This window comes from Gossypium hirsutum, chromosome D02, assembly GCF_007990345.1.
Source record: "Gossypium hirsutum isolate 1008001.06 chromosome D02, Gossypium_hirsutum_v2.1, whole genome shotgun sequence".
Classification (NCBI taxonomy): domain Eukaryota; kingdom Viridiplantae; phylum Streptophyta; class Magnoliopsida; order Malvales; family Malvaceae; genus Gossypium; species Gossypium hirsutum.
Genome location: NC_053438.1, coordinates 47,903,434 through 47,915,531, shown reverse-complemented (window position 1 = coordinate 47,915,531; position 12,098 = coordinate 47,903,434). Strand labels below are relative to the sequence as shown.

Sequence of the window (12,098 nt, the reverse complement as noted above, 5' to 3'; positions counted from 1 at the left end):
CATAATGCCCAAAGAATACAGCTGTGAGTGCCCAGAGTCGTTTAACCAACACCTTCAGCAGGGGTAGATTAGTCAACTTAAAATAAAGAGAATATAATAGATAAGATTATAAAATAAATTACTGGAATGTTCCCAGAAAGTTGAAACGGACGAGGGGCAAGGCCGTAACTTTGCCAATGAGCAGTTGTATATACTTTTCCATGAAAAAAGCCCTACCTCCCCTATATAAATAGCCCCCCCCGTCCCCTCCATATGAAATCATAACCTGAAATTGCGTGAGCCGCTATAGTTACGAGTCCCTCCACCCTAGATTCTTATAATTGTGCTTCCCCCCTGCAAAGGCTTTATTCTTCATTCGCTTCGTTGAATTTTTATCTTCTTTTGTAAGTACTTTTTCCTCTTTCTTTTGATATATTAATATTTTTCAGATCTGAAGAATAACCGGTTTTCATTTATATACTGATATTTTGTTTTTGGCCTTCTTTTTAGTATCTGAACGGAGTTTGGTAATCCAGTTTTCGTCTTCGGTTGATTCAGGAAATCTTAGTTTTTGAATTGTAAGTAACGATTCTTTTTATTATTTTTCTTTTTTCTTAATTGATTATTCTATTTATTTTATATGTTGTAGTTATATGGTTTTGCATGCGACTTGAATAGAAGTTTGATTATTTCTGTCTTGGAATTAAAAGATGTATTCTTAAGAGGATATGAATAATCTCTACTTATAATATTATTTTTGATAATGTATATGTGATTTCATAAAATAATAAAAAGATTTTCTATGCTTTTTTAGTTCGGTTTATTAGCCAAAAACTTTTGTAATATTTTCTTTATATTTCTTGGATCTTCTCTCTATTGTTGTGTATAGATATTATCGAGCTTTGTTTTGGATTTGGTTGCTTTTATTGTTCGATATTTCCAACTTCACTGTTTGTTTTATTTTATACTATTTTATATGAGCTTGTCTTTGTGTCTCATCCCCCAGTTTAATCCTTATTCGTAGATATTGTCTAGATAATCATGTGCATGTTGTTACCCTTCGTTTAAATATAGACTATAGTTTTTCTATTCAAATTGAAGAAAAAGAATTTCTGCACCTTCTTCCTAGAATATGAGTTTTTCTTAATTTCTGTGTTGGCACTTTTTGCATTTGTTAAGTGTTCTACTTAGCGCATTTTTGATTGATTTAAAACCTTGGATTTGAAACTAACATTTGGTTGTTAAATTGGTTGTTGATGTTTAGTTGTGTCGTGGTTCTTATCTTGCCTTTTCAATTGTTATGTAGGCGTGACTGAATGATCTAATGGAGTCTAAAGGTGGGAAAAAGAAGTCTAGTAGTAGTAAGTCTTTATTCTACGAAGCTCCTCTCGGTTACAGCATTGAAGACGTGCGGCCAAACGGTGGAATCAAGAAGTTCAGATCTGCTGCTTACTCCAACGTAAGTAGTGGCCTATCTTTTATCTTGAAGAATGCTATTGGGATTTTATTTATCTTTGCCATGTATTACTGACATTTTTCTTTTCTTGTTTTGTAGTGCGCTCGCAAGCCATCCTGATATACTCACAAGCGTGCCGTCTGACCACTAGTAGTGGTTAATAAAACTGTTATTTGCTTTGTTAGTTAGTTTTAGATTATTTCCCCGACCAACTTCTTCCTCTTCTCTCTTCGTGGCTGGTTTCTTTACATTGCGTTCTCCTGATTTGGCGACTGTGTAATTCCGATAAAGTTTGCAGCCCTTGGTTGAATCACAATGGCAGTATCTGCAATTGGATTTGAGGGTTATGAAAAAAGGCTTGAAATTTCCTTTTTTGAGCCTGGCATCTTTGCTGATCCTGAAGGAAAGGGTCTTCGGGCACTTACCAAAGCCCAGTTGGATGAGATTCTAGGTCCAGCTGAATGCACCATTGTTTCTTCATTATCTAACAAGCAAGTGGACTCCTATGTCCTTTCTGAGTCTAGCCTCTTTGTCTATCCATACAAGATTATAATCAAAACCTGTGGGACAACTAAGTTGCTTCTTGCTATCCCACCCATCTTGAAATTGGCTGGCAGTCTATCCCTTGCTGTAAAATCTGTTAGGTATACTCGTGGGAGTTTTATATTCCCTGGTGCTCAGCCATTTCCTCACCGAAACTTCTCTGAAGAGGTTGCTGTTCTTGATAACTATTTCGGGAAGCTTGGCGCTGGTAGCAAGGCTTGTGTAATGGGTGGGCTGGATAAACAGAAATGGCATGTGTACTCTGCATCTGCAGAACCTGTGACCGCCACTGGCCCGGTTTACACTCTAGAAATGTGCTTGACTGGTTTGGACAGGGATAAGGCGTCGGTTTTCTACAAAGACCAATCAGGCTCCGCAGCTGTGATGACCATTAATTCTGGCATAAGGAAGATCCTTCCAGAGTCTGAGATATGTGATTTTGAGTTTGGACCCTGTGGTTACTCGATGAATGCGATTGAAGGTGCTGCAATTTCTACTATTCATGTTACCCCAGAAGATGGATTTAGCTATGCAAGCTTTGAAGCTGTGGGATATAATCTGAAAGATAAGAATCTGAAGCAGTTGGTCGGGAGGGTGTTGAAATGCTTCAAACCGAGTGACTTTTCTGTAGCAGTTCACGTTGATGTTGGTGGTGGTCAGTCACTTGAGCAGAGCTGCCTGCTGGACGTAAAAGAATACTGTTGCGGAGAGATGGGCATTGAAGGGCTTGCAAGTGGAGGTTCCATGATGTACCAGAAATTTAAGAGCACTGGTGGCTGTGGATCACCAAGATCAACTCTGAAATGCTGCTGGAAAGAGGAAGAAGAGGAAGAAGAGTAGTTGAAAATCTCTTTTATGGTTTTATGTTTTTGTTTTCTATTATAAATAAATTGCTCCTGGTTAGGATGCATGGCGTTTGGGTATTTTATCTTTTAATTCGTGTCATTATGACTTGGTATGAAATAGTTTTATTATATATAAGCTGGACCTCTTTTATATCTTAAACTTTTGTTTTTCCGTATGAAATTTACATGAAATTTTTGATGGCCCGCAAACAGCAAGCCCACTGAGGGGAAAATTTATACAATAAAAAGAACCTTCAAAGAGATCAATATCTAAGAATCGTATCTTGAAGGTTGAGAAGAGTCGAAAATATCTTTTGTTTTATTCATCAACGGTTGTTGAAAATTTATTCTCTGGACAAGGTTGGGACCGCTGGAATAAAGAGATCCTTCACATCGTGTATTATTTATATTTCTCACTTCATCTCCTTGTTAGTTGTCTCCCGGATCTAATTCTGTCTGAAGGTTCATCCCAAGAACCCAAGACTGCTTCTTTATTTGTGACAAATTTCTCATAAAGTTTATTTACATTTTCGCAAAATATATAAACATTCAAGGGTTTTCAGCAATTGTCCATAGTATAATAATAAATTTTGCGCTTGACATGATTAGTTGTTTTCAATTGCTCACTTTTGAATTGGTAGGGAATAAATTACTCTAATTTTTTTTAAAGAGGCCAATTTATTCAATATCAAAATTGAGATAAATTGAAAAGGCCTTTTTATTAAAAGAATTAAAATAATAAAAGAGTAACTCATGCGTTGCCCTTTTATTCATCCGCATCACCAAAATTTTCAAAAACAAATTGTGTAACGAGTGCCAACCTTAAGTACCAATCTAAGAAAAGTTATCCAATTCAAGGGCCAATTTTCCTATTAAGCCTTTATTTATTTATATATATATACATGCATGCAGACTTATAGTCTTGGTTGTATGTATTGGAACATTTTTAACAATATTTATAGCGTTCCAATAAGTATAAGTGAAAGGGTGTAATTAATCAAAAGTTATATCTTTTTGGTTATTGACAAAGAATTATGACTATTTAAATAATCTTTCCTCTATCTTCTAATAATATTAAATTGTTTTGTAAAGAGTTACTGCATAAATTTTTTATAGAAATTGATTTTCCTATTATACATTACTCAATACTTAGTGGACTATTTTCATCAATGTAAAACACAAATAGCCATCGAACTTCATTATATCCTCGAGGTTCATTTGCTTGGAACTCATTTGCACACCGAGTATAAGTGAGGGCGAATAGAATCTTAAAGATAGTGGTTTGATACACGCCTTGGAGCCTTATCCTATTTCCTCGTTTTTTGTTCTAGTTGTTGTTCGTGTTTCATTCGTGTGTTCGAGATTTTCTCACCGAAGTTTTTGTACTAACAATTTTAAGGTTCTAATTTTACAATGGCTACTACAAATGAGAAAGTAGAACATTAAGGGAGTTGGCTTCCAACTTTGTCAAACTCAACCGGTTTGATGGTGGCAATTTTCAAAGATGGCAGAAAAAGATGTACTCTTTATAATCAACTTTGAAAATTGCCTATGTTTTGGATACTCTAAGATCGAAGGAGAATGAAAACAAATCTGTTGTTGCAACCCGAGAAAGGCAAAAACGGGACAATGCTGATTACATGTGCATAGGTCACATATTGAATGGTTTATCCAATGGTTTGCTCGACACCTACTAAAACGAGGTCACCACTAATGAATTATGGGAAAAATTAGAGGCAAGATATATGACCGAGTATGCTACATGTAAGAAATTCTGTTGTTAGTCGTTTCAATAATTATCAAATGATTGGTGGTCCTTCTGTTATTGAACAATTTCATGATATTAAAAAAAATGTTGAATCAATTTAAGCAATATGATATGAAAATGTATGAAATAATTTTTGTATCCTCCATTATAGACAAACTTTCTTTGTCTTGGAAAGACTTTAAAAGAAGTCTAAAACATAAGAAAGCGGAAATGTCTCTTGAGGCTTTGGCAAATCATCTTCGTGTTGAAGAAGATTATCGAAAGCAATATCATAACCTAGATTCTAAATATGCCAAAGTGCATGTTACAGAGAAAGTATAGGCTACTAAATCATCTAAGAGAAAGTTAAAATAGACAAATAAAACACCTAAGTTTAAAAAGTAACAAAAGGGATCATGCTATCATTGTGGTAAGTCAGGACATTTCAAGAATGAATGTCGATTTTTAAAGAAGATATCATCTTCTAAGGCTGATAATAACGAAAAGTTCGTTGTCATGATTTCTAAAATTAATTTGGTACAAGATGATAATGCATGGTGGATTGATACTAGAGCAACCGAATATGTGTTTAAAGATAAAAGTATGTTCACAAAGTTCATACAATGTGAATATGGAAATGACTTGTACATGATAAATTCTTCCACCACAGCTGTAACACCCCTAACCCGAATCCATCGCCAGAACAGGGTTACGGAGCATTACCAAAATTTACAAATTAATTTTTAGACATTTCATTTCATCTAGCATTCATATTTGAAACCAACCAAAATCAAAATATTAATGAGCCAACGTTGGCTAAATTAACTTATACATGCCATTATAACCAGAATCAAATCATCCAAAATTACCGATAGAACTAATGGTTAGTGTGGTATATCTCCGACAAGCTTCCAACCTAATTGAACTTCTGATAATCTGAAAAGGAGAAGAAAGCGAATACATGAGCAATGAATGTTTAGTAAGCTCGTATAAACTTTAATCATATTAGTTCATTTCAAATATGAAATCTATACATATCAAGAATAGTCCACTATTTTTACCACAATATTCATGCAGCTATATGCAATAACTCACAAGGTGAATAAATCCACAGTATCACTTACATATTATCCCGAGCTTAGTAGGATTTTATATAACTTTAACTTTTCATAATTTATTTATTTATTTTTATTTGCATATCTTTACTTTCCACGCTTATTCCATATGCGTGACACACAAGTCGTAAACATATGATTCCCTTGTCGTTTTTTTTCATAGGCATATATCATTCATTTCATTATTTCGATATTTCATGTACCATCATTTTCATGAATTCTTTCAATTCAATCACGTAAGTCTTTTACCATTTCTTTCTGAACCGAAGAACGACTTACGGATATGAGTACATCGTTCTTTGGTGCCATATTCCAATTATGGTCTTGCACATATAAACACTGCCATGGTCCGACCATGGTCTTACATTCATAGTGCCATAACCCAATTATGGTCTTATCTGTCAATTCATCCTTTGCTACAAAATGATTGTACTCAATCCCGCGTTCAATCCAAATTGAGTATTAAATTCGATATTATATTTCCAATAATAATTCAATTCCTTGTTTTCTATTACCCTTGTTATTTTCCCATATTTATCCCATTGAATTTCTCAGAAATTCGATGGGTTTTTAGAGGTACACTTCAGTGTACAAATCCAGGTTCGTCAATTCATATTCATGTGCACACATTTCTATTTTAGAGAGCACACTCCAGCGAACCTCATACTTACAGCGGGATTACCAGTCCAGGCTAAATCCCCTGTAATATAAACTCATAGAGTATTGTCGAGATTACCAGTCTAGGCTAAGTCCCCTACAACGACAATTACTCTAATGAGTTTGGATCTGAATTACCAGTCCAGGCTAAATTCAGACCCTAATTCAGATTACCCGTCCGGGCTAAATCCATTTTCCACATATTCTTCGAGAGGGCTATATCAAGATAGGATCACCCATTCGGGCTAGATCTTTTTTACCGTCAATTCCTTTTCAGAGATCCATCGAATTTTCCTTCCATTCAACCAGGATTTCTTCCCCTTTTTATCAAATATATCAATGTTTCATCAATTTTCATACAATGAACATTCAAATCATATTCACATCAATAACAAACATTTCAAGAATTTAAGAATATAATTCAAGTTACACAAACTTACCGGGCTAAATTGTAGAAATACCAAAATTTAGGGACATTTTGGTAATTTTCCATTTTCCTCGAATTTTCACCCAATCTTGATCTAAATTAATATTTTATTCAATTTATAATAAAACAATTCATTTCATGCAATTCGGTCAATTTTGACATTTTTACAAAATTACCCTTAAAATTTCACTTTTATTCAATTTAGTCCCTGAATCTAAAACATGTAAATTAGCTATTTTTGTAACACACCGTACCCGAGACCATTGCCGGAGTCGGACACGAGGGGTTCACAGACTAAATTCGCTTACTATCGCAGTCCATTTTAAAAATTTCCAGGCAGTTGGCTAACTGCGTCACTGTCACCTTAAAAATCATATCTTGAGTTTCACAACTCGAAAATCAGTTTCGTAATTTTTCCCTTAAACTACACTCATATTCCCATCTACATATTTTTTTCTAGAATTTTTGGTCAGGCCAATTAGTACAGTTTATTAGTCAAAGTCTCCCATGTTACAGGGATCGACTACACTGACCTTTGCGCATTACGACTTGGATATCTCCCTGCACAGAGCTTCAATACTGATGCCGTTTGTTTCTATAGAAACTAGACTCAGAGAGGAATCTATACATATATGGAATGACTCCTAATTGTCTCTTTTTAATTTATAATGAATTTCCAAAGTCGGAACAGGGAATCCAGAAACCGTTCTGGCCCTGTCTCACAAGAACCTGAATATCTCTTAACATACTGTCCATATGATCGTTTCGTTACTTTCCTATGAAAATAGATTCATCAAGGTTCGTTTACATAATTTATTCACTATTTAATTCCATTCCTACTATTTTTAGTGATTTTCCAAATCTACATCACTGCTGCTGTCAGCATCTGCCTTTAAGGTAGACTTTACCTATTTCATAGTTTCCATGATTCAACTAGCCCTTTTAGCATAAATAGCACAAATTATGATAGTGATTAACCATTCCCATGGCCAATCCTTGTTAAGCATATCCACACCTCTCAATAACCATATCAATACCAAATGATTATAACATTATGCTCAAACATATATAAGCCATTTTCGCATGGCTATCCAAAATTATACAAATCCAAAGGGTCCATGACCCACAACAAAAAGGGTAGTCCTATACATGCCATTTCGAAGTTCAACCAAAATTGTACCAAAAGGGGGCTTTGATAGTGTGGGCGACTTCGACTTCAAAATCCCGAGTCCGATAGCTGAAGAACCAAAATCTATAAAACAGAGAATCAAAGAAACGGAGTAAGCATTAAATGCTTAGTAAGTTTTGAGCAAAGAATTTAGACACAACCAAAGTATAGCATTCATGTAGCTAAACGGATAATTTCATATGCACAAATTTTCAATATCATACTTACTTCACATTACCAACCCTTTTATTCATACACAAAGATCAACTTAGCCAAAGGCCGGTAGCTCATTTATCAACTGAGCGGATACTTATTTGTAAGGGCTCAACTAATTCAAAGCACATACGAAACATACCTCAATGTTGGGATGTTACAAGCGTATTAACTGAAATTTTTACAGCAAGATCATTCATTCCCAAATCACGTACCTTCGGAATTTAACCGGATATAGCTACTCGTTCAAATGCCTTCGGGACATAGCCCGGTTATAGTAACTCGCACAAATGCCTTCGGGACTTAACCCGGATTTAGTAACTCGCACCAATGCCTTCGGGCTTAGCCCGGAATTAGTATCTCGTACAAATGCCTTCGGATCTTAGTCCGGATATGGTCACTTAGCACAAAGCCTTCGGGACTTAGCCCGGACATCATTCGAATAACCATGCACATTTAACAATCAATCATGACACATTCGTATTTCATTTTCATTAGCAAAACTCAAACACAAGACACTTATCACTCTTGCAATTTCGGCTCAATAGCCACACACAAAGAGCATGATTTTGATTTGCTTAAAACATGATCTAATCAAATCATAATTTAAGCTCTATTACTCAAGAACTTACCTCGGATGTTGTCGAACGATTCCGATGGCTATTCGACCACTTTTTCCTTCCCTTTATCGGATTTAGTTCCCCTTTGCTCTTGAGCTTAATTTAACAAATAAATTGATTTAATCATTTGAGCATCGAAAAGAGGAACTCAAGATACTTAGCCCATATATATATACATTAGACATTAAAGTCACATACATATGAAATCATGAATCAACTCAACATATTAACCCACACTTCCTTTTAGCCGATTGTCTAAGCCAAGATAAAAGCATCAATATGCTTGCCTCTAACCGAATACATGCAACACCAATCTTCTTCCTATGGCCGAATATGCATGTCTATGTTGAGGCCGATTATATGCTTAATACTTCCTACAAGTATGGTTACTTGTATTGATTATATATCATCTTGTGTCAAGTTCAAAACTCGGCTAATACGCATATATACACTAGTAATCAAATACTAACATTTTGCACTTCACCTTACTACCATTTCACATCTATTTTCTACCATGGCCGAATGCATCAAGACACCATACCATTCAATTTTGGTCATGGGTTACACAAAGAACTTAATGTCTAACTCAAAAATGCCAAAAAGAAAATCCAAGAGTCATCAATCACCATCACATGTATCATTACAAAGCTTTACACTTAGCATGCAAATGACATCAACACAAATCCACCTTAGCCGAAACTTAACTCATCTTCATGCCTCATCACCACAACATCAAACATCAACCAAGAAGACAACACCCATGGCCGAATATCATCTCCATCTCATAGCAAAGATTTAAACCATGGGCTAGGTAGAACTCAAACTAACAACTAAAAACATGCATGAATCTCAAGGACAACATCAAACATACCTTAGTCTAGCAAACCACCATAGCCGATTTTCTCAAGCTCTTCTCCTTCCTTTCTTTCCTCTATTCGGCCAAAGATGTTCAAGAATGAACACTTTTTTTTGTTTTCTTTCTTCAATTCACGGCAATGGGGGGGGGGAAACATGGATGAGACAATTTTTTTCATCATCATTTACCTTTCCATTATTATTTTATTACCCATACTCCTTATTTTATTTTATTGTTTCCTCCCATTATGCACCAACACAACATGTCTATGACATGTTTTGCCCATCACCCTTTGTCCATCCTAATGTCATGGCCGGCCACTACTGGGGGGAAAAATTGACATGCAAGTCCCCCCTTTTTCAACATGCACTAATAGGTCCTTATGTTTTGATCTATCACATTTCAAAAATGTCACACATAAGTCCTATTGACTAAATTCACATGCAATTTACTAAATCGAAGCTTAAAATTTTCACACATTTATTTTAGACAATAAATATCATATTCAAATAATTTGGTGACTCGGTTTAGCGGTCCCGAAACCGCTTTCCGACTAGGGTCACTTTAGGGCTGTCACAATTTTAAAATAAACTCATATTAGCTGAATATTCACATATATTTTTCGTCCTCCTCCACTCCATTCCACATCCTTGATATATACATAATACCACTATTTACTTGTTTACTCATAACAAGCTGTTCACTTGAGTAATAGTCACTAAATTAATTATATCTTAAGATACAGAACTTCGAATTAAGATCCGAAATTTTTTTCTAAAACTAGACTCATATATATTATTGTCATAAAATTTTCAGAATTTTTGGTTTAGCCAATAAGTACATTTTTTTCTTTAAATTTTCCTCTATTTTATTGTTTGACAGTTCCAACCCCTCTTCACTAAAAATTAATTATCTCTTTGTACAGAGTTCAGATGATGTTTCTATTTGTTTCTATTGAAAATATACTCGTTTAGGATTTTAAAATATAAATTTAAGCCTCTAATTATTTTTATTCAATTTTTTATGATTTTCTAAAGTCAAAACATGGGAACCCAAATTCATTCTAATATTGTCTCACAAAATTTATTATATCTCATGATTTACAATTCCATTACTTACATCATTTCTTCTATGAGAAACTAGACTCAATAATATTTAATTCCATAATTTTTTCATCCTCTAATTCAATTTCCACGATTTATGGTGATTTTTCAAATTTAACCTACCGCTACTGTCCAAAATTGTTTTAGTGCAAAATGTTGATTACTAAATTTATAACACCCTTATTCCTTTTCTCTATAACATTTCCCATCACTTTCTCTTATTTTCCTTCACTAATATATCAAAAACATAAGACCTTATATAATAACACTCTACTATAACATCATTTCCATACTTTTTCAATAATATCACACTTAAAAATATGTTGAAATCTTGATGTTCTTACCTTGTGCTATTGATTTCAATCTTTAACTTGATTTTCTCTCTCCTCCAGCTTCTACTTCTTGAATCTAACTTGATATTCTAGCTCCCCATAGTCTCCTTATCAATTTTCTCTCTTGGTGGTTATGGAAATTTCTTTGATTTCTAAGTGAAAATAGTGAATTTTGGGTGGGAGACCAAATTGTAAAGAAAGCAAAAAAATTTTTCTTCTCTTCTCTTCTAACGTGAAATGCATGAAAAAATGGTGGAATGGATGATTCTTCATCTTTCTTTTTTTATATATACTAAATAAAATACTAATAAAATAATAAAATATCATTTAAAAATCAAATTAAAATATTAATAAACTAATATTTATTTATTTAATATAAAATATCTCCAACATCATCATTATCTTCTAGATTTTTCTCTATTCTAATTGACCATTTTCCCTTTATAATCTTTAAAATTCCATCCTTGATTCATCACTTAATTTGGTAAAATTACGATTTAGTCTCTCAAAATTCTTCACCTTTTCAATTTGGTCCTAATTCATCCATTTTCCTTAGTTTCTAGATTATTCCACCCTTAAAATATTTTCACTATTGGTCCTTCAAATTTTTCATATTTACACTTTAACCTCTCAAATTTTGAGTATTTACTCTTGGACAACAAAACTTTTCTCACTTTTACAATTTAGTCCTTTCTTGAATTAATATATAATATACCATAATATACTTCCCTATGCTGACATAACTCAAAATTTCCCCTTTTTGTCACTTTATTTCCTTATTTTTACTATATCGAGGATGCTATCTTACTTTTTTACTGTAGTAATTTTCAGGGTATTACAACAGCAGTCAAAGGCAAAGGGTTTGTTGAACTACAATTCACTTCTGGAAAGGTTTTAACCTTGAATGATGTATATTATGTACCACAAATTAGGAAGAATTTAGTGTCTGAAAGTCTGTTAAATAAGTTTGGTTTCAAACTAGTTTTTGAGGTAGATAAGTTCATTCTGTCTAAGGGAGGAATGTTTTTAGGGCAATG

The 12,098-nt window shown here is 34.0% G+C and overlaps 1 protein-coding gene across 1 annotated transcript; it reads left to right on the top strand.

The window, feature by feature from the left end:
* The first annotated feature begins 252 nt into the window (after positions 1-252).
* On the top strand, positions 253-3,004 carry LOC107887408 (S-adenosylmethionine decarboxylase proenzyme-like). The gene is made up of 4 exons (NM_001326741.2): positions 253-383; positions 490-557; positions 1,286-1,438; positions 1,535-3,004. Exon 4 carries the CDS (start codon positions 1,751-1,753, stop codon positions 2,816-2,818), a length of 1,068 nt encoding a protein of 355 aa, NP_001313670.2. The 5' UTR covers positions 253-383; positions 490-557; positions 1,286-1,438; positions 1,535-1,750; the 3' UTR covers positions 2,819-3,004.
* The last annotated feature ends 9,094 nt before the right edge of the window (positions 3,005-12,098 follow it).